Source organism: Podarcis raffonei, chromosome 1 (genome assembly GCF_027172205.1).
Source record: "Podarcis raffonei isolate rPodRaf1 chromosome 1, rPodRaf1.pri, whole genome shotgun sequence".
NCBI lineage: Eukaryota > Metazoa > Chordata > Lepidosauria > Squamata > Lacertidae > Podarcis > Podarcis raffonei.
The window spans coordinates 48,194,749-48,221,580 of record NC_070602.1 but is presented as its reverse complement, the minus strand read 5'-3'; the positions used below and the strand labels follow the sequence as shown (position 1 = coordinate 48,221,580).

Sequence of the window (26,832 nt, the reverse complement as noted above, 5' to 3'; positions counted from 1 at the left end):
TTTAAAAGTGGGTGGGATGTTTTTAACGTATTTCTTTGTCCTTTTGGTTTTAATGTACTGTATCTATGTAGGGTTCTTGTCTGTTTGTTTGGTTGTAAGTTGCTTTGGGTTGCCTTAGGCATGCCAAAGCAACTTACAACCGAACAATAGCACAATGGTCAGGTGACTGTGCACATAACCCTATCCTTTACTTCTACTTTTCTATGTTGGTTTAAAATCCATTATTACAAATTACTCTCCTGCCAGGAGGAGCTCCTTCTCTTTTCCGCCACCTTTTCCTTGTTCTTCCACTTATTGCTGCGTTTTGCAGTACAGTGGTGCCCCGCAAGACGAACGCCTCGCAAGACGGAAAACCCGCTAGACGAAAGGGTTTTCCGTTTTGGAGGTGCTTCGCAAAACGAATTTCCCTATGGGCTTCCTTTGCAAGACGAAAGCCCATAGGGAAATCTCCGGGACAGCGGGGAAGCGCAGCGCGTCTTCCCCACTGTCCTTGGACCTCCTCCGAAGGCTGGCGGTGGGGCGGAGAGACCTCCTCCCACCGCCAGCCTTCGGATGGCTGCTCCGAAGGCTGGCGGTGGGGCGGAGAGACCTCCTCCCACCGCCAGCCTTCGGAAGGCTGCTCCGAAGGCTGGCGGCGGGGCGGAGAGACCTCCTCCCCACCGCCAGCCTTTGGAAGGCTGCTCCGAAGGCTGGCGGCGGGGCAGAGAGACCTCCTCCCGCCGCCAGGCTTCGGAAGGCTCCTCCGAAGGCTGGCGGTGGGGCGGAGAGACCTCCTCCCGCCGCCAGGCTTCGGAAGGCTCCTCCGAAGGCTGGCGGTGGGGCGGAGAGACCTCCTCCCGCCGCCAGGCTTCGGAAGGCTCCTCCGAAGGCTGGCGGTGGGGCGGAGAGACCTTCCCACCGCCAACATTCAGAATGCTGTTCTGAATGTTGGCGGTGGGGAGGAAAAACCCTCCTCCTACCGCAAGCCCCGGGAACAGAGGAGAAGCGCTGCGCGCCTTCCCCTCTGTTCCCTTACCTGTCCTGAAGGCTTGCAGTGGGGAGAAAAGCTCTTCTCCGCACCGCCAGCCTGGCAAGCGGTCTCCATAGGAACGCATTAATTGATTTTCAATGCATTCCTATGGGAAACCGTGCTTCGCTAGACAAAAAACTCGCAAGAAGAAAAAACTCACGGAACGAATTAATTTCGTCTTGCGAGGCACCACTGTACTGCTGCTTCTCTCCATATCTGATACGGCTCTTTTATGGGCTGTTCATTTCTTTTCCAGTCTCCCCTTGTCCTCTTGGGGATTTCTCTTCTTCAGCCAAGCTCTTCCATTCGTGATGTGAACCCCCTCTTCCATTAATTCTATATTTGTTTGAGTTTTCAAGTTCATTTTGTCACGATCTCTTCAGCTGGCCTTCTAACTTTCATATTAAAAAATGGCTAAACGTGGCCTCTGGGAAACAGGGAAATGCCCCGGCCCCGCGGCAGTAATTCATAGCTTCATTCGTACACGGCACAGTGTGAAGACGGAAACTTGGCTTCCCACAGTCAGATCTAACCCTCTAGCGGCCACGGCGAGCAACAATGGGGTGTCCCGAACACAGGAGAAGAAGCGACCCATTCATATTTTATTACTTTTAGAACATCAGCCCCCTTGGACGAACCCGTTTTGCTCAACCCGCGAGCAATAAGACAGAACTACAGCTCCCAGAAGGCCTTTCGTTGGCGTAGGCCCCGTTGCCAGAAATTACTGGATGAAGCGCCTCAGCCGGAGACCAATCAGAGCTCTAGGTGCTCTTGGGCGGATGTTTCCTCCTCCTCCTGTGGAGAAGTGGGAGACTTTGAAAAGTTTCCAGGTTAGGATTCGGGGCGCGCGGTGGGCGGTGGCGGCGACGGGTTCGGTTTCCCCCTCCGCCTTAGCAGGCCGAGTCAAGAAGTCTCTTGGCTGCCACTTCTCCTCCCCAGGGGTGTGTGTGTGTGTGTGTCGGTTGTGTGCATGATGTGTGTGCGGGGGTCGAAGCTAGTTCCTACTGCTGCCGCCCTATCCTGGGTATGTGTTGTGCACGCTATATGCTAGGAGCATGGAAGGGAAATAGATGGTGCGCGCAGCGTACTGTTGGGAGCTCGTGTTGTTCCGCAAAAGTTGGAGGGCTTGGCTGCTGCTTCCGCCTGTGGCCGCCGTCGCTTCTCTCAGCAGTGCCTGAACCGCCAAGCTGGAGCTTTCCCAGAACGTGGACTCTACCCTACAGCCCTATAGGGGGTTCCAGCGCAATCCTATATATGTCGCTTCGGAAGTAAATCCCGCTGCTGCGCGCAGTGAGACCTCGAAGTGTGCATAGGATTGTTCGCTAGAGCGTGTTCTCCCCCTCCACCAGGAATGGGCAGGGCTATCAGCTTGTGGCAAGGCTGCTTCTCTCCTCATTTAGCAACGTACCGAGACTTTACCGACTGTTAGTTCTTATGGGGCGTTATGTTTTCCTAGGTCAAAACACAATATTTTCTCAGAGGGAATCTTTTCCTGCCAGCTGGTGTGGTAACTGTCGTAACCTGTGTAGTTCTGACAGATGGCATGTCTGTACGTATTTCAAATTGTGCTTATGTGGCATCACTGGCGCTGAACGGTTTCCTCCCCCTATGGTATTTTGTGACATTAAAAGTTATATCATTCAAAATAAACTTTTAGAGGCTGAACACTTACCCCTTATGAAGCACTAGTGAAACTATTTCAGTATAAAATGTATCAAACCCCAGAAGGAAAACAGTTTGATCCTCCAAAACTAGCATTCCTGATATTTTGTGAACTTTTTTTCTCTCTCTCCAACATTTACCTGGGAGTAAATGTGGAGTAATTAGGGTGGAGAGAGAGAAATGGACAGTGAAACCTAATGTGCAACCCTGGATGGAATAAAATGAACTAAAGTGAGAAATGCAGGATACAGAGTTGGTTTTGCATTTTTAAAAAAAGACATCATATGAACATGGGTGTGGCCAGGATTTTTGTTAGGGGGGGCAGGACCGAAGTGATTGGCCAGTTAGTTAAGTAGTCCTATTGTTTTACTTGATGGGGGCAGCTGACCTTTTCTGTCCCACTTGGCTACACCCATGCATATGAAATAAACAACTGATCCCTCAAGATGTCATGCAGTCACCTGTGATAAAACCATGACCTTTTAAAAACACAACCAACTAGTGTAATATGACAGAATGAAAACACTGACAATTATCACTAGCACTGAGGGAATGATACTGAGCACATAAGCCTAGGACTTATATTTGTATTATAAGTACTAGACTTGGGTGCACAACACCATTCTCTCACTTGAGTGACCACAGCCATCCTTGGGCATCTAGTATTAAAGGGAATAGCTTTCATATAGCCTTGATCCCTGGCATATCTCTCTTACAAAAATTAGACATTTTGGGGAGGCTGAGATAAATACGATACAGCTGAAATTATTTTAAGAATAGCTGTGATCAAAGTATTATTTGAAAGCTGTGCTTCCAAGTAAATGAGTTCATGTGAACCTAAAGTAGATTCAATCCATGATGACCTGGGTTGAGATACGTGTTAATCAGAATCACAGTTCTGCTTCCCAGGAACATCAGCCTGCCTTTGAATCACCTCAGGACACTGTCTGCAAGAAGACCTGACCATCCCTCTCAGTCAGTGGGGGCTGGTGCCCATTGTGATTGCTAGGCTGGTACCAATAAATTGCTTGTAAAAAGGGGGGGAGGGATTGCTAGGCTGGAAGGCAGGGAGGTCAACAGTATGTGACGCCAAAGCCAATGACAGACAGAGCCAACAAATACTGGTTATGTCCTTGTCCTGCTGAATTTTAGAATGGCAAAACCAAGGGTACCACAACTGAGCTATTGTATGTAAGAAGACAGGCAGGTAGGAGCTGGTTGAGGGAAGAGTGAGGTTGGTGAGTGGTGCTTCTTTCACCCCAATGGACTATCCTATACTGGTTTCAAGCCCTGTTTCTAAGCATGAAACTTTAAAAACACAAGGACCCTACACTGAGTACAAGTTGGGAGAAAGCTCCTGATTGAACTTGCTGGCCAGAAAGAGATACTTGTGACTGCTTTGTTTTGAGTGTCATTCCAGTGCAATTTGTGTAAGCTGAGGAAAAGTAAAGGGCCACAAAGGTCTCTGGGCATCTTTTGGTTGCATTGTAACTGATGCTAGAAAGGGGCCAGAACTGGATTCATTACTATTCATGAAAAACAACAGATTAAGTGAGACAGATGTGCTTGTATTCAGCATTATATTGAATAAGAGATGTAATAATTTCAGTAGAATGAAGGCAAAACTCTTAAGGGAGGATGTGAACACATTGTTCTTGAACATAGTGTTTCAAGTAATCTTGCATTTATTATGACCTAGGATTGTGTTTCTTGTCACGAAATATATGAACATGGCAAGTAAGAAACTGAGAAGAGCAGGGTTGCCGCAGGAGCTTTGTAAGAGACTCAGTCGACATCAGATCACTACTTGTCAGGTGAGACAAATTTAATAGAGGCATAAAGTCTTCTGATGTTACGTTAAAGGATACATGGCATGATTAAGACCAATCTGTGAACTCTTGTCATCTTAATTGCAGAAGAAAATAAATGTTTTAGAAATTGCTTTTAAATATGTGAAGTTATTTTAGTTATTTCCACTCTTAATTCTCCCAGATTTTTGTTTGGTAATGTTTCAGGACTTTTTATGTCTTTCACTACTGGAGTTAATGAAAGTGACTGGACAGAGTTACTGGAATGTGCAGAAGCTTCTTCACACAGTCAGCCAAGCCTGTGCTCCCAGAATGCAAACTGTAAGTATCCATTTGCTGATAGCTTGGTGGGTAGCATGAGACTCTTTAATCTCAGGGTTGTGGGTTCAAGCCCCATACTGGGCAAAAGATTTCTGCATTGCAGGGGTTGGACTAGCTGACCCTCATGGTTCCTTCCAACCCCCTGCAATTATATGATCCCAGGATAGGAATGGCTCTAATTGTTATTGCTATGTGTGTCTCCTGTCACATCTTTCTACTTGTAGGGGACACTATACTTCAGGTATTAACAATAAATGTGCTTAGCTTTAAAAAGGTTTTCTCGTTATAGAAAGGCTCACAGGAAGGAAGAAACATATGAAGTGAGCCTTGTTCTTGAGAATATTTGTACTAGGAAATGCTTCCTTAGTATATGGCAGAGAAATGGCACAATACTTGTATGTCAAACAAATAAACTGCTTCATGTGTTTTGGAAGAGGGACTTAGTTGCCCCTGCACTATTCATTTTCTCTGGAGTTACCATCCTTTGTTCAGTTACTTTTTACAGGACATCCAAGCAACGTCACATAGCTTTCTGTGTTATCCACCTGTAATGTTTTAGTCTTTTTTGTCTATAGTACAATTAGCTATGCGTACAAATCTCCTAACAAACATTTGCCTTCTACCAAAATCTGTTAGGGTATCAATACTTTGAGATTTAGGTTGCATTTAGGTTTGTAATAGTTTGCATAAGTCTTGAAAACATTTTATTTTTTAATCTTAATCTGAGCACAAAGCCTTCCTTTTTCAAATATAACCTTTTCAAACAATTCCAACATGTTGCATCAAAGCAAAGGGTTTTTGGAAAAGAACCTGCTTGCTTTGTATCTGTTGTTCATGTTAAACACTTTATTAGATTTTTAAAATATATATATAAAAGCTTCACAACTCTGTACAAAAATCTCAATAAGCTGGGAATGTTATATATGCACTTACCTGTGAGTAAGCCCCATTGAGTTCAGTTGGACTTAATTCCAAGCAGACAGGTTTGGATTTGTGCAGTAAACCTTGTAATGAACCCAGACTTTTTGGAACCAGTTAGTTTTGTCTTGGTTTGTGGTTTTTACCGTGTGTATGTTTTCCAGCTGTACTTAACCACAAGGATAATATTTTCTCTGAAGTGGTACTTTGCAAATTAAATGATGCATATTGTCCCAAAGAGGGGAAAATATTTTAAAGCTTGGCACGATGATACAAGATATAAATTGAAGGCTGTAGCATAAAAATGTTGATAGACACAACAGTCTTTAATATTGTTTTGTGGTGTTTGGTTTGGTCGGAAGATTGGGGAAAATCTCATTAAAGGATGAGAAAGTACATGGCATTTTTTTTTGCCAAGCACTAAGAAATTCTACTTGGGACCAAACAAATACCAGACATTTTTCTTACCAGTTGATCGCAACATCTTTTTCTAATTGATTTTGGTTATCGTAGGTTTATGAAATGAAAATGAAAAGAACCACCAACCCTTCATCAGCATTCTTGCCCACAACACTGGGAGATCTGGATAAAATATTGCATGGTGGGATTGCCTGTGGCTCTCTTACAGAGGTAAAAGCTGGCCAATCATGCTGCTTCTTTTTCTGTAAAAGAAGAGTTGTTTTATGTTTTACATAAAAGGGGTGACTATTCATTAATAAGTTTAAAATGTGACAAACTGAATCTTTTTGTACATTAATAACTGGTTCTGTATAGTTCCAATTGATCACTAAAAATAATGTGCACTGTAAACTTTCTCGTTAATAGTAATGAACCAAAAGATACAGATGTGTGCGCTCTCTTGCACACATCTGTACTCTTATGAGCAGGTTAGGGGCAGTTGCAATGCTTGGTTGCAATACAAAACCATAAACAATGTATGAACAAATTAGTCTGTGCCATGATCTGTGTTTGCTTGTTCCCACTTTGCTTCTCACTTTCTCCAGCAGGAAAACAAGCCATGAAGCACTTGCTTAGTGTTATGAATGCGCTAGACCTTGTGGTTTGCTTAGCTTCAAGCATGCCACTTTCTGAAGCCAAGGTTTGTTCCTGGCTTCCCAATGGTGGCTTGTTTGAGATAAACAAACCACAGAAGCTGGTTCAGACATAATATGAAGCCAGCCACTCTGTGGTCTGTTTTCCGGCTGGAGGAAAGGAGCAAAGTGTGAACAGCTATGCTGTGTGCATCAGCACACATTTCATATACAAACTAATTGGCTTAACCATGGTTTTGTGGTGCATCTGAATGTAACCAGTGTTTCTCTGTTTTCTACAGGGGGATCATGTGAATGTTCAGGCTCCCTAAGAGTAGTTTGTAGGCACTTTGTTCCTCCCTGGTCTTTTTTACTCCAGCACTGCACTGACTTGAGCCAGATTTTAGTTTATCATCTGAATCTGCGCTTGTAGTTAAGCTCTCTCCTCACTAGCCACAAGGTTTAGCCAAGAACGTAAGGAGACAACATAACCTTGAGCTTGGGTTTGGATGACATTCTAAGCCAAACCTTAAGCTTAACTTACAGGAGTAAAAAATACTGGGGAGAAGCAAAGTGGCTGTGAGCTCTTCTTGGGAGACAGGGCACAGCAGATAAAGCAAACATGATCAGCAGATCAGTAAAAAATGTTCAGCTTGGTAGGTCAAATGCTGAAAAAGGAACTTCTTAGCAGGTGGCCAAAGGTTGACGAAGAGAGGGCAAGTTGGAGTTTCATAGCCCAGGTTTGCCCGCAGAGAAGGGTGTTTCCCACACCCCACCCAAATACATGTATTTATTTCCTAAAATGTATATACTGCTTGATTGTAAAAAAAAAAGCAAAACAAAACCAACTTCAAAATTTAAGCCTCAAACTCATCTGAATACTAATCCTTGCGTTAAGAGTATTTTAGTGAAAAGTACCATTATAAAGTTTCTAAAATAAATTGCAGAGAAAAGTGCAAAAGCATCTTATAGATTGTCTCAGTGCTCACTAAGTTGTCTGTTTCACTGTGTGTAGTGATAATTGTCAGTAGAGACATGGGGTTTTCCTACCTTTTCCTACATGAAAAATGTAGCAAATGAAGAGCCCCTCTCATTCCAGTCCTACACTGTTCTTCATCTTTAGATAGTTAACAAGAGAGTATTAAAATAACTCCACAGGTTAAGTCTCTTTTGCAAAGCTTTCCTGTTCACCTGACAGGAAGCAGCCCTTTTGAACTCATCAACCTGATAAAAATGTACTTACTTTTCCAGTTCAGAATTTTGACATGGCCATTTGTGAGATACTTCATACAATAATGGATAGAAGAGATGTTCTTTTGTAATATCCATTAGCAGTTTTGGTCACCCTGGAGAATTCAGTGAAGATGAGCTAACACTGCCAAATATTCCCCATGTTTTAGAAGAATCATCTTGAAGAATACATGGGGGGGATGTCAGAATGCAGAAACTATTTGAAGAATTGCTTTGTGGACAAAACATAAAAGTTATGCTTGTATTTATCTTGCATCAAACTCCAGACAACATTCCCATTGTGTAATTAAGCTTTTTTATGTGGATGCCTGTGTGATAATCATGCACAGCAACAATTTGAAAGCTGATGTAGTATAGTGGTTAGAGTGTCATACTAAGACCTAGGAGACCAGAGTTCTCGCTTGACCATGAAGCTCACTGGCTGACTTTTGGCTGGTCACTGTCCCTTAGCCTAACCTACCTCACAGGACTTTTGTGAGGATTAAATGAGGACGGGAAGAACCATGGATGCCACCTTGAGCTCTTTGGAGAAAATGGTGGGATAGAAATGCATTAAATAATAATTTAAAGAAGGATGCATATGGCAGTATTTGCGGCATGTCACTGCTATGTACTACTTCGTTGTGAAGCTGAGATTGCAGATGAGCCCCCCTAAAGTGCAGTACTCCATCTTGATCAAATGTAGCTTCAGTTTAGCTTATTTTCTTCTCGGACTGTTTATGTTAAACTTGGGACGACAGCTAATGCATAGCCTGCACTTTTACCTCAAAGGAATAGTGTTTTATTCCCTACTTTTTGTGGTTACGCTTTTTAAGCTAAATCTTTCTGAAAAAGTTGACCTGTCTTTCTTCTTACATTATCCAACAATGATGGTGGTTGGAAAGTTGGAACTCGGCTACATGAGCCATGTAAAGTAAAGGTTTAAGTGATATCCTCTGCTGCCAGATCTTGTGCTTGTTTTCTAAGAGCCAGGAAACTCTGTTGGCACAGGACCTTTTTTTCCAAACCACTAGTGTGGTTTAAACTGGAAACTGAATTGTAAGTAACTCTTTGCGGTCAATCAACTCATGTTCTGCAAATAACATACCATTAACTGAAAAAGAAAAGTGTCTCTTTCCAAAGAGGAAAATTTGAATGCTGTTATCATAGTGAGGTCTCACTATGGGCGGACACCTGATTTCAAATTAAAATTGGAATAAGATGAACTATGAATTCTCAACAGGTTTGGGAATTACATTGTTCTAAAGAGTCAGCATATTACTGCTTGGTGGATTCATTCCCTCAGCAGATTCAAAATTTATGGGTACAGTGAGCCAAAGGTAAATATTTTTAAGCCCTGCTGACCTTGGTGGGACAGAGTTAAGTTTTACTCAACTTGCCCATCGGAATCAATGTGACTTGGATGCTGAAATCCTATATGTGCTTAACCTGAATTCAATAGGTCTTAACTTCTGAGCAGCCATGTATAGAATTACTCTATAAGATTGCTTACCTTTGGCAGGATTGTGCCCAGTGTATCAGTTCTTAGACTCCACCCCCCACCCCGGTATATAAAGCAAATATACTGCTTCATGGAATAATAAATACTCCTGATTTAGGTGTGTCCGAATGACTTGCGATTGCACACACGTGTACGGCAGCAAACCTGGAAGTAGTCCCAAAGCATCACAAAAGGGGTGAGGCGGGTGTGAAGAGGGTTTATGTGTGCTATACTGACACGTATGGGAGTGGAACCCCCATGCAAAATGAGGATTGCCCATATACACAAAAGCAATATTAAAAAGCTACAAAAATATCTCACAGAATTAATATATAATTTTGTTATCCTGCCACAGGTTTGCTTGTTTTTCCACTAAAGTGTGTTTGTGGATTAGAAGTTGAACCTTTAAGGTTCAGCTTATCATTGCCATCAGTTTGAGATACACTGTGAAATGCTAAGTTACATGAGTCGCAAGTGAATAGTGTGCCGTTGGCTAAAATAAAAATCAACAAAGGTTTTGTCTTTTCTGTATGATGCTGCTTCATACGTGTTCTTTTGTTATTAGATAACTGGTCCATCAGGTTGTGGCAAGACTCAGTTTTGTATTATGATGAGCTTGCTGGCGACGTTTCCCACCAGCTTGGGAGGATTGGATGGGGCAGTTATATATATTGATACAGAATCTGCATTCAGTGCTGAAAGGTAAGTTTACACACACACACACACACACACACACACACACACACACATATATATATAGAGAGAGAGATCTTTATGGTATTTTTCATATGTCAACGCATATTGCAAGGGTGCAATCTGAAACCCTTGTATTGTCAAATCTGTCATCTGCATCCAGCCTTTGCAAGATCTAAACATATACAGAGTCCAGATCCTGTATGGCTCTGGAAGGTGGAAGAAGGCATAGCAGCTTGTAAGCCTGAGGTGCCCTGTTGTATCTGCTCTGGCAAGTCACATATGGTGCCAGGTCTTTGAGGCCTCGTATGCTTAAAGTCTTCTGGAACTTGACTGTCTCTGCTATTGCTGTAAGAGGAGACCTGTTGGCAAATCTGAAAAGTGCAGTGTGTGGCTGCAAACTTAGGCCTGTTGAAGTTTATTTTGACACCTTCAGGGGCATCTAAAGTGTTCTCATTTGAAGCATTGTTGCTGCCATATGTTTACTGCTTTTCCATGTTGTATTTTCATTTCCTTTTATTATGTATTTGAGCTAACATGACACTCTGTAGGAGTTGACTTTGGACTTTGTTAGAAAAGCAGTTAATTCGAGTTCTCTTTATTCAGAGAACATTTATGGAATGCAACAAAGTAGAAAATCTGCCTTCATTGAAAATCAGTGTCATAACCTCAAATAGTGTAATGAAGCTGGATTGCAAATTCTACGCACCTTTTAAGAGACTTAGTTTGTTGCGTATGTGTGTTTTCTCTTCATTTTCAGAAATTCTGAGAATGAACTTGAAAGTTTGCAAAACATTCTTGAATTCAGATGCACATCCTCTGTGCCAGATGGGCAGGGTATAAATAAATAATAAAATTATTGTTATTATTAATGTCAGTGACATGTCTTTTGTGTTCCTAACAGGCTTCTTGAGATGGCACGGCACCGTTTTCCTGATTATTTTGCCACAGAAGAAAAGCTGGTTTTAATTGCCAACAGAATTCATCTTTATCGGGAATTCACCTGTCACAGTGTGTTGAAAAGGTAGGACTTCTTTCTGGGGTCCAGCAGTGGATTAGATGTGTAAAAAACATTCTATACAGAATATATAATGGTTGGACAGAATGCTAACATGCCTTAAGGCTTAGCATTACAGTATTTTACTATGTTTTTCCTGCCTGAAACACATTGACACTCGCTGACTCTAAAGGAAACTATTTTTGTACCTTGTTCTTTACTGTTCTAAGTGTTTCTGTGTGCTGTGTGTACAATAAACAAAGGAAGTGAGGCTTTTATATGTTAGGATTGCATATTTGTAGGTAGCTATGTTTTTGTTTAACTAGAGATGTCAGGGATTGAACCTGGAAACTTCTGCCTGCAAAACTTGTACCTGCCCTTTTACAGAGGGTTAGACCCTTACCGAAATATGAAATGGAAAATGTCGACTCACAGTCAGTGCTAGAAAGCAGATTCTGTGCAAAATTGCACTGAGTGTTTAGAAAGCCTTGCTTATAACCAATGGGCTTCTCTGTTCTATTAGAACTATTCAGGTACAGAAAACTCTTGATATCTTGGTAGCAGTATATGTTTGCACTTGTAACATTTGACCCCTGTAAAGCAATTGCCTGTGAACAACCTTTTTATAAGATTATTATTTTGAAAGAAGAGCTATTACAAATATTATTGCAAATCAATTTGTTTTCCTTCTGCTTATTCTTTTTAGTTTATATTTTAAGATATATTAATGGTTTATGGACTATTTTAATGAAGTATACCAAAACACACAGACAATGTTGCCTTACCCAACACATTTAAATGTATGCTTTAAAGTGTGAAAGCAACACACGTGTTCAAAACACATGCATCGTGGAAGTACACTGGTAATTGTAAATGAATTGAAATTAACCTGTCAATGTTCATGAGTGTAGAACAAGGTTTGCTTGATTAAATGAGAAATTAGCCTGCAAGATATGTCCATGTTCACAGGTATAGCTCTTAACCTTGTTGGCATGCAGGATTCAATGAGTGAGTTTAAAGGGAAAGATCAGGTCTCTGTACCAACTTTGCCACTTGCATGTCTCATGGCACCTAACACACTCTAAATCCTGGTATAGTATCATTGCTAAATGAATGCTTCAATTTGCTTTCAGGATTGAATCTTTGGAAGAGGAAATTATTTCAAAGAATGCCAAACTAGTAGTAATTGACTCTGTTGCTTCTGTAGTCAGAAAAGAGTTTGATACAAAACTTCAAGGCAATCTGCAGCAAAGGAGCAACTTACTGAGTAGGGAGGCATCAATACTGAAGTACTTGGCTGAAGAATTTTCAATACCAGTAAGTTTCTCTCCCTTTTTACTTTGTGCACATATGCATATGTATTCAAGTGCAAAGTTGTTAGTAGTTTGGATGGCAGGCACAAGAGATGGGTTGCCCATCTCTTCTGTGTGGATTTATATCATGAGGATATTGCGGCATGCTTCATCATCAGGCATTTGGCTGAGCATCATCAGGCATTTGCTGTTGTCTCTCCCAAGGACTGAAATTTGTGTGTGTTGAATTTTCATTGACTAAGCAGTGAGATATTTTGAACTTGGCAAATGTGGACTGAGGTTGTATTGCATCATAATAAAATGGAAAATGTTTCACAATTTATTAGACCACATTTATTAGAAAATGTTTCACAATTTATTAGACCACTTTATTAGACTTACGTTTTATCTAGAGTTACTAGATTCTTTGGGGTTGGAAATTTGAACATTGCTTTTAATGAAATATAGTGTGTCCATCTTTAGTCATTTGGCATATGTTTAGTGGTTCTGGTCCTTCAGCTGATATGCTTAGTACTTTACTAATTATAAATTTACTAATTATTTTAATACATAATAAATACGCTACATTTTTGTGCAGTGTAGGGGTGGCTACTTGGAGAAAATTAAAAAATATATACAATTGATTAAAGACCCAACACTGCCTGTACAGGAAGGCCTGGACACTGCAGCAGAAGGCAAACAAGGATCTCCATAAATCAGATGTGCAAAGTCTGATGTGGCAAGAGAAAAAGCTCTCCTTCTCTTGTTCCAAATTATCCATGGTTTGGGGCCTCTATGGATCATCTTAATTAATGTAATTGGGCAGAAGGTGAATTTTTGGAACAAAACATTCTATTCAATGAAGAAAAAGAAAACTCTACTTTAAATGTAACACCACCATAGGAAGAAACTGGAAAGAACTCAACTTGAAAATGATAACACTCCATCTGACAAACTGATCTGGGGGACAGGCACGTGTCAGAGTATTTGAGGGAGATGTAGGGAACCTCCTGGCAGTCTTAGCATTCTTGACTGTGTTTGGTTTGTTGAGTTAAAGTGATATGGGGTGAGGTTCAACTGAGTCCTGTCGGTGGGAGCCCTGTGCAAAGACGTTCACTTGTGCAGTGTGGCCTTCCCCCCGCCTCCTCCACCCTGTGTGCCCCCCCCCCCCATTTTGACTCTGGGGGATTGAAAGAATCTCCAGGATAGTGTGTGGTGGGGAGAAGAGTTGGGATTGTTCTGTCTGGCAAGCCAAAATGCTTGCACTGACAGAATTATCAGAAAAGCACAATGTTGGATTCCTCCCTTGGGGATATATCCAACAAAGTTGCCCTGTTCACACAAAGGCTTGTGCAGTGGAACTTCTCCCCCCACCCTCTTCCTGAGTGCCCCCTGCTCTCTGTTCTGGGGCGTTTAGGGAGTATCCAGAACAGATTTGGGTGGGTGGGTGAGAACTGGAAGGGGAAGTTCCATTATGTAAGCAGAAGTTCTTGCATGAACAGGATGATTTCATAGAATACAACTCATGGTTTATTTCAGACTTTGTCATATAAAGAGTAGCACTTCTGCCCCACCGCCATGTGTGCGTATAAGAGGGTCAGAAAATGGTCCGACATTCTAATGCTGAAAGTAGTTTGGCCCTGTAAACTGTCTGGAAATGGGATCGCATTAGGAATATTTGTAAGTTGCCCTGAGCTCCTTCGAGGAAGAGCAGGGCCAAATATAAAAATACAAAATCTTAGGTAGCTTTTGAGCAGAGTTAATTAAATCTGTGTCAAAAGCAATATTTTGCTTTTAGACAAGATTTTTCTTAAGAACAATTTTAGAGAAGAATAATCCCCAGGAAGCCTAGTGTGATAGAATTTTTAAGCATTCTGTAAGTGTAGGAAGCATACTGTATTGAGTAATTTAAGAAAAAAATGTGTTGGGGAGATGTGATCCATCTGTGAACTCTTCTGTCTCTGACTGCTCTGGTTCTTGTAGCTTTTGCCTCAGTCAATCATACATTAGATTTAGAAGAAAAGCTCCTGTGAAACATGGTAGGGATTGATTTTATTTTTTGAAACCTGCTATAAAACTTGTCAGGTGTCTTGAAATACTAAAACATTAATCCATGCCTTTAAAATTGTGTGCAAAGGTAATGGCCCAGACCATCTTCCTCAATGATACACATTTAAAAAGGAGCCAGGAAAATAGTTTTTGAAAAAGTGACTTTAACGACATTTCTGTTTGCATTTAGAGCAAATATGATGCATTCTTGGCAAAGTGGAAAGTTACATAATGTGTATGGAAGTTCTTAATACCTCTGTCTTTTAGTTATTTCATTTCAGTTGATTAACATTGTAAATTTGAGCTATAGAAACCAATCCAGAGATGTTGCACTTTGCCCTTCCTTAAGAACATAGAGACAGAATGCTAAGAAGACTGAAGCTTTTAATGTTTTCCAGAGATGCTGAATGAATGGAAAAGTTAAGCATTGATGCTTACTTTATTAATGTATCCTTTTGATACTTTAACCCTGTATATACTACAAACAGCCAGTTTAAAAGGAGGTTTGAATCACTGTTTAAATTCATAAAACAGCAGAGGAAATGTATAGTAATTTTGTGTTTGGTGTCTGTACTCCATTTAGATTGATTAAATATGTTGCCTTGAACACTTGAACGAAAATGTAGTCAGAAAGTTTTTTTAAAAAAAGGATTAAATTACAGTGGTACCTCTACTTACGAACGCAATCCGTTTCGAGGTGCCGTTTGCACCCCGAAAAGTCCTTAAGTAGAGTGCCGCTACTGTGTGTGTGCGAAGCGCAATAAAGTGCTTCTGTGCATGTGCGCAGATCGCTTCTGCGCGTGTGTGCGTGGCAAACCCGGAAGTAAACACTTCTGGGTTTGCCATGTTCGTAACTTACTTTTAAACTTCCACAAAATTGGTGGAGGGCTTTTAATTTTTTTTTTATTTCTGAATTGCTTTTTATGTTTGTCTTATGGCGATCTACAAAACTTTTTCTAGCTGTTTTTTTGCTGCTTTATGAGGTGTTAATTTAACTAAGCTTTTCTCAGGGTAGACTTACTGAAACTAATGAACATGACTAAGTTGGGATCATTAATTTAAATTCATAATGGATTTAACAGAAGTGAAGGCTAGGAAAATATGTTTACACCCTTCCATGTGTAACTGTCTTTTAAGGTAGGCCAGTCTTGCCCCATAGCTATCTGGTATGTTGCCACCACCCTCCCTTTTGGGGCATCATCTCAACTCAAGACATGGGTGGTTTCTGGGAGCCCATATGAAGAGGCCTGGAGACAGTGCATTCTGTGCTTCTTGGCCAAATCCCTCTCCTCTTCACAGGCAAACAGAGCTGGTATCCAGCTGTCTATCCCACCCTAGAGATCAGAGCAGCTTGCTTGCTTTCCTGTCAGACTCCGCTTATTCACACAAGAAGTATGTGCCCAGGGTCTAAGCCTGTGGGAGATTACACTAACCCTTAGAGTCTAGCATCAACACAACCTCAGACCTCAGCAGCCAAATTATATAAAGTTGATTAAGAGTAACTAAGGAAGAAGAGGACCATGGGAATAAAGCAGACTTCAGAAAATAAAAAGAACATATCGGTTCAGGTCTGTTTGTCTTGCTACTTACAAACAGGCTTTTGGTCTCCCCATGAGAGGAAAAAAAGTTCACTGATAAATTGTAGTAAATTGTCATGTAGAGTTCGATTAGCTCCTGCCCTCTTCTTCAGGAAGTGACTTTTATCCCTCCCTTTACCCTTGTAGCAGGGTGAAATGTCCTCCAGCCTATCTGAATAACAGTATTTCATTGTGTAAAAATTCTCTTTTATTTATAGCGGTTAAAATTATTATCTTGCAACACAACATTTACTTTGAAAACTGTTACGGTTTAAATGCATTTATAACTAGTTTCAGTTTTGCTGACATCTGTCTGCTTTCAAGCCGAGTGTTTCAAGAATGCGCATTTTTGCAGTTTTATGGTCTTGACACAATGTTCCGTTTGGAAGAGTCATGCTCATAAAAAAATAATGCTGTTGAGAAAAAGAAATGAAAAAGCTGGTGCAATATTTCCTGTTTCAGTGCCACAGAAAAGTGTAGAAAGGGAGGTAATACAGTAATACTGGATTGCAATTTAAAGTAATACAGTGGCAGGACAGGCTGTGGTCTCTAAAGGAGAGGTTGGGACTTTCAAAGCACTTATGTTTACACATGGTTTGACTGCCCTCTGGTTTAGAGCTTTTGGACAGGTGTTGTCAGTGCCATCACGTTAAAACAATTGTATCTGCTTGTACCATTAATGATTGTTTATGATATTGACAGTTTTATTGTAATCTTATTGTAAGTAATCTGGGGGCCTGAACAATTTCAATCCTCCTAAAAAAAAGGTCAACAACTTTGGTCGGCCCCCACGGCCCTTCACTTCATCAAATCTGGCTCTCTTTGAAAAAAGTTTGGACACGACTGTGCTAGCCAATATGTTTGTTTGTTTGTGTGTGTGTTTCCTGGGATTGCCACCTTAAGATGGAATAACAGTGCGCTCTTATATGTTGAGTTCAGTGGAGTCCCAGGTAAGTGTGCATAAGTCAGCTCCCACTTTTTCCAAGTCATGTTTTAAGATCTGGATTGTTTCCCTTTTAAATTACAAACATCTAGCGGGTAACAAAAGGTTCTTTTTAACATTAAAAAATCACAATATTTGCAAAAATTTACTTGATCACTCCTAGCTCATACTTGCTACTGCTGCATTCTAATTTTATACTACCTCTGTTATTTTCTTGTTTGGCTGTAAAGCAGGGCTGAGGAACCTTTCTAAGCTTGGGGGCTTCATTTCCTTCTGGCAGCTTTCCAAATATAATTCTCTGGGATAGGATTGGAACCACTGTAAAGCAGTGCCTCCCATACCGATCCCACTAAGTCGTTTCATAAGGATACCATGGTCAAGGGGATCAGAAGCTCCTGAAAGATCAAGTAAACACAACAGGGTTGCACTCTGCCAGGCACCAGGAGCATTTTGCACCTGGCCATTGGCCACTTGCGACCAAGTGAAGATGCCTGGGTGCTAGGATGGCGTCTGACGTCTCCACCATCTGGAGGTGCATGCCTGGGAATCCTTGGATCTTGACTGTTTTCACACAACAGCAACACATCCTGTAGATTTCTGTCCATTACATTTTATCTTCACAATGGTGTTGAATTTCAGGAACCAAAAAAATTGTATTGAAAAATGAGACTTTCAAGCTGTCCACCCCCAAAATGTCAACTAGGCATTCTGTTTTGGCAATTGGTTTAAGGGGCCATTTGGCATGTAGCTTATATGCCTGATTGACCAGGGCCAACTCAGTCTCATAACCAGGCCTGAACTCAGGTTGAAAAGAGTAATGATAACCTCCTTCATCCCAGAGTACTTGCAATTGTTTTGCTGCAAACCTCTTAATCAGTTTCCATAAAAAGGATGTATTTGTGACAGGGCAGTAGTTTCCACAAACCAATGGATCTAGGCTGGGCTTTTTCAGGAGTGGCTGGATCACTGCCTCATTCAGGATGACCAAGAACACTTCCTCCTTCAAGGAGACATTGACCATATCCTTGATCCACTTGGTCATCTCAGCAAGCTTAAATAAGCCAAGATGGGCACATATAGGATAAATGTACAAGGAAACTCTGGCAGGGGGAAACATTCTAACTATGGTATTTACACAAATCTGTTGCACCATTGAATCTAATTCGCACCTCAATATTCAAAACCTTGAAACCAAAAAAGTGTTTGCTGGAGAATGTAAATGTGCCATCAAATCTAATGCATAACCTAATTTTTGCAATGTAATTTGGCCAAAAAAGGTGTGTACTACATTTGAGTAAATACGGTAATAATGGGAAACGGTCACTTTCTGTTCTATCGAGCACCTCAAAAGATTTCACCGAGTGGAAAAGAGATGGCGTTGCATCTTAAATTCTGTAAAAATAAGTTCCACATTCAAAAATGAGGTCAAAATTGGCATTTTAGACAGAACTCCAGAAAGTCTGTTTTGCTTTAACTCTAATAAACTGCTGGTGGGTTTTCTTTCATTGCTGTGTGTAACTTTCTCCCACTTGAGACTCTGGTTAATATTTTGGGTAGTAGAAAAATAAGACAGATGGGAGGTTGTGCTGAAGGAAACCTCAGCCAGTCTGCAATTTAATTAGGACCAAATGAAAATGCTCAGAAATGCAACAGTTCTTGTTTGAAATGTTGATTTCTGAGTTTTTAGTAACAGGAAAGATTTTCTTTGATCAATTTTCTGGTATTTTGCTGATATTTTTGAATGTGTCCATTTTGCTGAGTTACACTCTCCATCAAATATATGAATGAGCTACACCATGTCTTAATTTTTTTTAGTGATGTTTGCCTCCCACCTTCCTGCACCTCAAATTTCTCAGATGACCTTTAGGGCCCAAGGATGCAAAGCAGGGCTGGCTTAAGGACTGCACTGAGAGTTGACTGAAGCCACTTATGGCCACATGTCAGTTGTGGACATGGCTAAAGTGGCCAATGCACGCTCACATCATGTGTGCACACTCTCAAGAAGGCAGGCAGCCAGGAATGTGTGCACACAGACATGCACACACTTCCACGTGTTTTTGTCAATGAGCAAGGAACCAAGTGGAGGCTTTCTTGGTTATGGTGTCCCGGTAGTGGAATTCTCTCTTCAGGGACGCTTGCCTAGTGCCAAGTGTGATACCTTTATAGAATCAAATAAAGACTTTTCATTTGCCCAGGCCTTTTAGTGTGCTCTAAGTTACTTTTTCTTGATTTGTACTTAATTCTATTTTATTTCTCATTGCATTCATTGTATTATATCTCTCTCCTTGTTTCATTGTTCTATATTGTGATCACCTATATTGTGATCACCCTTGATTAGTTTTATTGTGTGTTTTACTTTGTTTTTTAGTTTTTCTTTTCATTTTATTGCTCTGTTTTTAATGTGTGTTTGTGGATTAATAGTTTATAATTTTATTTTAACTGCATTGGGAGGCCTCTGCTCTAAAACCCAAGAAATCTAAATCAACTTGTCTTTGAAGCATGCTTCCAAAATCTGAAAGTATAAACCTTTGCCAGGGCACTTTTCTGCATGCAAGTATTTTTATTTTATAAGTGATTGGCTGGTTGATCATGCAATGGCATAAATCAAAGCTGACTCTGCCTTTGTTAGTTGTGAACTGTAAATGATAGTATTTTGGGCCAGAAAATATCTGGCACAGGCAGATAGTCATCAGCTGCATTCTTGTAATGAATGTGTTTATGTCTTTTCTCACGTGGTTGCACTTACTACTCTCCAGCCTGTAGTCATAACTTTTGTGGTATGGGAAGCTATATAAAGGTATATAGCAGGTCTGGAGAAAAGGCATCTTTTCTGTGCAAAAAGCAGTAATGCAAGAACTCAAATTTGCTTTAAAAATGTAATCTTTAGCTTCTTTAGAATAATTGTGAACATATAGAAGATCTCATCCTCTGATCCTGGAACAAGGCTAGTTTGCATTATATTTGATACTTGAATGAAGTTATCAGAGTACAAAATATATGTGTCTCTCACCATGTTATGAAGACTCCATGCTTCAAATGCAGCTTTCCCCTTTATTGCTTACATTTTCTAATCTAATTTGAGTTAGAGGAAAAAAGACTTACAAAGTTAGAAACCCATACAATGTTCCCCTTGATTTGATGAGATTAAGTGTCACTCAAATTTCAATTCTAGACATGCTTACTCAGAAGTGAATCCAACTCAGTTCATTAGTGAGTTTGTAGTGAAGTTTGAGGTTTGTTGCTTTGGAATTCTGCAAGAATTGATAGAGAACTTAAGTTGTAGGAGTATTTTCCTTTTTGGTTAAAAAATAGTCAAATTGCTGCCTGTGCTGTTTGACCTTGCATGTCAATGGTCTTTTAATTCAGTGTCATGCTGTATCTCTATCTGTATCTTTGGGTTGTTATGTATCTGTGCTTATTTACTTGTTAGCAAGTTTTGGTGTCCAATACCAGATTTTTAAATTAACAGTTCCATATTCATCTGCCAACAGGCCATGGATAAGCCATCTAACATGTTTTGAAAGCAGCTGTTGAACAAGATGGTAGCATCCAGATATCTTTGCTTCAGCAATGAGGTTTGCAGGAAAAACCTTAAATAGTAATTTTAGTGCACTTATGTGACAATTCTCAGATTTCGATCCTGCAGTCTAAATATTATATAGTAGCACTGCAGTGGAAGAAAATAGCATATTCATCTGCATTACAGCATGTTTGTTTTCTCTGACATCCTTGGTTGTCATTGTCTTGGGTTTATCAAAATACCTGTTTCAAAGATCATAATATTTTTAGTCTGATGCTGGGACCTTGAAGCAGAAGCTTGCCAGTGTTCTTACTCCTGTACTCCAACCAATTTCTCAGTAGATTTCATATTTCTCTTAACACTGAATGTACAAAACATGTTTATTATGTCTGAGTCTCCTTGAAACTTCTGTGCCCTTTTTGGTACACTACTATTAATAAGATGTTTTGAATTTTTTTTTATTAAAAAAATAGCTTTGAGTAAGCACAATGTTTTAAATAGGTATACTTTCATCACATGTTAACTGACCTTCAGTGGAAAAGCAAACTACAGTGGTACCTCAGTTTATGAACAGTCCTGTTTATGAACGATTTGGTTTACGAACTCCGCAAAACCGGAAGCAGTGTCCCAGTTTGCGAACTTTACCTCGGTCTAAGAATGGAATCCAAATGGTGGAAGGACACCGGTGGCGGGAGGCCTCATTAGGGAAAGCGCGCCTTGGTTTAAGAATGGTTTCGGTTTAAGAATGGACTTCTGGAACGGATTAAGTTCGTAAACCGAGGTACCACTGTACTTCGTTGTACATTGCAGAATCATGTTTCTCCAGCAGTGACTCCCCAACTTTCCTCTCCTTGGACCATTTGAAAATCGCTAAGGATCTTGGAGGACAACTTAATGATTTTTCTGCCTCTTGTAGCAATTGTAGTGTGCTGTGCTAGTTGTTGTATGCTTTTAGTTCTTTATTGCTAGTTTGATTTCCTACATTGAATTCCTTAGAATCCAATTAAATGCAATTAAAAATCAATGTGAATATTTGCTTTGATGATCTTAAACCACAAATCCAGACATGCTGCAGACCATCTGAATGGAACGTTTGGACCACTGGTGGTCTGTGGACACCCTCTTGGAACCCCTGATCTACATTACACTTTAATAGCCTTTGACTTTTCCCATTATATTTTGCTTATTAGGTTTATAGCCTGGCTGAGAACCTGTGGTTTTGCTAGTTAGGTTACACAGTACACATTTCAGATCACTCCTACTTTTACTAAACTTTGTCACAAACAGGGTCTTGCTTTGCTCTGACAGCAGAGATCCTCTTAATTTGGAGATATAGTGGAACCTCGACTTACGTATGGCTCTACTTATGTATGATTCCAGTTACAACCTTCGGTAGGTGCTTCGACTTATGAGCTTTCCTCTAGATACGAACAAAGGCCTTGCCAGCAGCCTGGAGCTCGCCCGGCCAGCTGTGGGGCAGCGCTAGGGCCTCCACCGCCACGGAGAGAGCCCCATCCCACCCCCGAAGCTGTGGAAGAGGTATTGCCTGCAAGGGGCACAGCAGGGCACACTGCAGCCCCAAACCCCGCTGATGAACTAACCTGAGGAAGTCCAGAGAAGAACCTGGCCTGGCAAGAAAAAAAGTGACCCTGGCAGAAGTGAATCAGCTCTTTACTGACCCTTTTCCCACCCCCAGCTTGTAGCCAGGTAAGCCCACCCACCCTCAGTGCACGTAAGAAAAAAAATGTTATCTACAATAATGTCTTATTTATTTTATAGTACAGTACATTGATTATTGCCTTCATTTTATGGATCTATGGTCTCGTTAGACAGTAAAATCCATGCTTTTCATCGTCTATAACGGATCAATTCACTTTTCCAATACTTTCTATGGAAAAGTGTGCCTCTATTTATGTACGTTTCTAGTTATGACCGGACCTCCGGAACGGATTATGGTTGTAAGTAGAGGTTCCACTCTACTAGGAGTTAAATGTGGCAGTTTTTATGTGTGCAAAGTGCATGCTTTTCTACTATGCTGTGATACAGCATGTACATTACATGGAAAGGGTTCCAAATTCAGACCCCAACATTTCCAAGTGAAAAGATCAGGGAGCAGGTCATGGGGAAGATTACCAGTGCCGCCTCCTAGGCTGATCAGCTGCTGGGGGGCAAAGTAGAGAATGTGGAAATCAGCTCAAGTAGCTTTTGTTAAAAAAGAATGTGAATAGATATATAGTAGGAATTAGAACAGCCTAAACAGTGCAGTGTCATGGTTCGAGTGTTGGAGTACAACCTGGGAGACAAAGGTTCAAACCCTCACTTAAGACATAAAGCCCACTGAGACACCCTGAGCCAGCCACTCTCTCTCAGCCTAACTTGCCTCCCATTGTTGTTGGCAGGATGAAATGGGGAGGAGGAGAAACTTTGAGCTCCTTGGAGAAAAGGTGGGATCTAAGTGTGACATAACCAGTTCTGTATGTAGACTGCATGCTGGTGACAGTTCAGCAATATAGAGCAAATCCATCGACTCTCCTTAAATATTGCTACAGTTTTGTTGTTACTACAGCTATAAAGCAATCTGTACATCATCTCTTGAAACATTCAGTGTCTCCAGCGTGTCTCTGTTTCTGAAGATCCTGTTTTCATAAAAGCAGTGTCCCCAGTGTCCCCACTTTAAAAGAAGCAGAAGGAAAGAGCCACTAGGTGGTGCATGTTTATCATGTAACTAATTCCAAGTTGATGAATGAAAAGGCCTCCAAAGGAATGCATAAGTCTTTTTATTTGGCCGGTGGGGGGGCATTATTAGATTATTCTTTTCCTAAGGCAAAGCTAGCATAATGATCCACTTATTTCAAAGCAATGTCACATTGAGAAAGTATTTCAAAGGAACTTCAGATTCAGGTACCGTATTTTTCTCCCTATAGGACGCACTTTCCCCCCTCCAAAAATGAAGGGGAAATGTGTGTGCGTCCTATGGGGCGAATGCAGACTTTCGCTGAAGCCTGGAGAGCGAGAGGGGTCGGTGTGCACCAATCCCTCTCGCTCTCCAGGCTTCGCGCAGCTCTCCACAAGCCGTGGGAGCCCACGCTGGGCTCCCATGGCTTCCGGAGAGTTGCCTGCATGCTGAAGCCTGGGCGTGCTGAGCTCAGCGCGCCCAGACTTCGCGCAGCTCTCCGCAAAGTGCGGGAGCCCGATGTTGGGCTCCCGCGGCTTGCAGAGAGTTGTCTGCATGCTGAAGCTCGGGTGCGCTGAGCTCAGCACGCCCAGACTTCGCGCAGCTCTCCGCAAGGCGCGGGAGCCCAGCGCCAGGCTCCCACGGCTTGCGGAGAGTTGCCTGTTCTGGGGTCTGGGGAAGCTCGGGCTTCCCCTGCCCCAGCCCCGCGCCTGGGGGGGAAATAATTTCCCCCCCTTTATTTCCCCCCAAAAAACCTAGGTGCGCCTTATGAGACGGTGCGTCCTATAGGGCGAAAAATACGGTAGGTAGCTGTGTTGCTGACACAGTCAAAATAAATTAAAAAATTAAAAAATTGTCCAGTAGCACTGTAGAGACCAACTAAGTTTGTTCTGGGTATAAGCTTTTGTGTAGAATCCTAATGCAAGCTCAATCACTTCATATAAGTTGAAGCAAAAATAACTGGGCAGAAGTAAGAGATCATCTTGAAGTTACTAAAATACATTCTGCCCCACCCCTGAGAATCCTGGGAAGTGGAGTTTACCCCTCACAGAGCTACAGTTCCTAGCATCCTTATTCCTTGTCGTGTGCGTGTGTGCTTTAAATGTATGGAGTGTATGTAGCCTGTGACAATAATGGCAGCAGAGAAGCAATTCTGGCATGCAACCACATACTTAGAGCCTCATCCAACAGAGCTGTTCTGAGGCCTTCCCCAACAGGGCCATCACACTTTTATGAAAGAACATTTAGTTCTCTTGCTTGATAAGTACTTTGAAGATAAAGTTGATTGTATCTGTAGCAACTTGAATTTATTTGTGCAATGCCTATTGATGGTTTTGTTGGATTAGTTTCAATGATTGAAGCGCAAGGATAAGTTGTGTCTAGCAAGAACTAGTGCAACAAGTCCTGCTAGCGCAGTGGGATCTCCCCCCCTCCCCCCTGTCCATTCAGCTCTGGGGGTCAGAAGAACCTCCGAAACAGCACATGGGGGAGGAGAGGGGTGATCCTTTTAGCAAGCTAGAGAAATGGTTGCATCGCTGAAAGGATCGTTATAGCGCAACACAGAATTCCTCTCTTAGTGTTGCTAATTCTGGCTTGTAATGTCTTGTGGAGGTGTACATACTAACAGATTAGGTCCTGCATCTCTGTGTAAAGATGTGTCTGTGCATCCACCCTAGAGGAAGGGCAAACTGCATCCACAGGTTTGTCAGATTATTTTTTCTAGTCCAGGGACTCAAGCAGTTGATGGCTACACAATTCTAGTCACTCTTGAATGACACTGATTATCTAGATTAATGTCAACTCTGATTTAGTTGAGGTTTGATACAGAAACAGGTTTGGTCACCCTGATGGATGATCTTTGCTGGCCAACTTGGGGTGTGTGTGTGAGATGTGCTAGTTCTCCTGGATGTCTTGGTGGCTTTCAGTGCCATCAGGCTATGATTGTTTGTGTCTCATTTTTAAGATGACTGATCTAATTTGCATTCCCACACTACTATGCAGATTGGAGTGTAATTATCCTTTGGATTTTACACTTGCCTGAAATTTGTGAAACAGTTCTGTGCCCAAAAAAATAGCAAAATGCATAGGTAAAGGTAAAGGTACCCCTGCCCGTACGGGCCAGTCTTGCCAGACTCTAGGGTTGTGGGCTCATCTCACTCTATAGGCCGGGAGCCAGCGCTGTCCGCAGACACTTCCGGGTCACGTGGCCAGCGTGACAAGCTGCATCTGGCGAGCCAGCGCAGCACACGGAACGCCGTTTACCTTCCCGCTGGTAAGCGGTCCCTATTTATCTACTTGCACCCGGGGGTGCTTTCGAACTGCTAGGTTGGCAGGTGCTGGGACTGAGCAACGGGAGTGCACCCCGCCACGGGGATTCGAACCGCCGACCATACGATCGGCAAGTCCTAGGCGCTGAGGTTTTACCCACAGGGCCACCCGCGTCCCCAGCAAAATGCATACTTTAGGATAAAATACATTGACAGGAGCATACACCAAGAGAAAATGCTGTTTAAATATGTGTGATACGATAAAACGTATTTAAATACGGATTTTTGTATGAATGAGGAGGCAGGATGGAATTGACTTAAAGCAATAAAAATGAATGTAGTGCTGATAATGCCTCTTTGAAGCATATGATGCTGGTGTGTCTGTGGTGCTGACTTTTTGTGCCCGGCCCCATGAATCTTGCACCACTCAGCAGAGATTGGGGTGGCTTGTGTCAATATACTGAAACAGCTCTGTGCACAAAATTATCAAAATGACAAATTATCAGAACATCAGCATATCAAAATAACTGGGCTGTATGATTCAGCAGTACTAACCGGGAAGAGCACGAAACAAGAGGAGTGTATTGAGTATATCAACTATGTACGAGATGATATTATAAAGCAGATTGTCTGAGGCTGCATGTATTTTATATGAGCCCCTTCCAACATATAAGACTTGCTCATGGCTGCTTGGTGACATACTTTTGTCACAGGCAAGTTTGGGAAAGGCTGCAACTAGATCTACATGTTGCAAAAATAAATAAATTCCAAGCTTCCCCTCTGTTCTAAACCTTTTAATTGTATCTTTGTGCCTTTGGAGAAAATATACTTCCCTTCTCTCAAGTTCCATTGCTCACAGTACAGTACAGTGGTACCTCGAGTTACAAACGCCTCAGGTTACAAACGCTTCAGGTTTCAAACTCCGCTAACCTGGAAGAGTTACCGTATTTTTCGCTCTATAACACGCACCTGACCATAACACGCACATCGTTTTTAGAGGAGGAAAACAAGGGAAAAAACATTCTGAATGAAACAGTGGATGTATCATTTTTGTGCTTCATGCTGTGGCCACAGACATGTGATCTGATGGTGAATTTGGGGTGACCCAATGCAAAAATCCTGAGAATTCCTGTGGATCCATGCTTTGTAACCACGTTTTTGCACCATTGCAGCCCCAGGCAACAGTGGGTGCGTGATTTTTCTGGTGCAGGCTGTAGCCATGGACATGCTATGTGATCTGATGGTGAATTTGGGGTGACCCAATGCAAAGATCCTGAGAATCCCTGTAGATCCATGCTTTGTAACCACATTTATGCACCATTGCAGCCCCAGGCAACAGT

The 26,832-nt window shown here is 41.7% G+C and overlaps 1 protein-coding gene across 8 annotated transcripts in view; it reads left to right on the top strand.

Annotated features, from left to right (window-relative positions):
* The first annotated feature begins 1,481 nt into the window (after window positions 1-1,481).
* RAD51B (RAD51 paralog B) overlaps window positions 1,482-26,832 on the top strand; it is a 293,246-nt gene continuing 267,895 nt past the window's right edge. For 4 of the 8 annotated variants that reach the window (XM_053385246.1, XM_053385220.1, XM_053385225.1 and 1 more), the window contains exons 1-7: window positions 1,486-1,839; window positions 4,371-4,485; window positions 4,687-4,800; window positions 6,232-6,348; window positions 10,046-10,182; window positions 11,078-11,197; window positions 12,304-12,487. In XM_053385246.1, the coding sequence (XP_053241221.1) occupies window positions 4,396-4,485; window positions 4,687-4,800; window positions 6,232-6,348; window positions 10,046-10,182; window positions 11,078-11,197; window positions 12,304-12,487 (762 nt within the window). In that variant the 5' untranslated portion in view covers window positions 1,486-1,839; window positions 4,371-4,395. Of the gene's footprint in view, window positions 1,840-4,370; window positions 4,486-4,686; window positions 4,801-6,231; window positions 6,349-10,045; window positions 10,183-11,077; window positions 11,198-12,303; window positions 12,488-26,832 lie in introns of all 8 variants that reach the window. The other 4 variants (XM_053385253.1, XM_053385213.1, XM_053385206.1 and 1 more) reach the window with 4 other exon arrangements.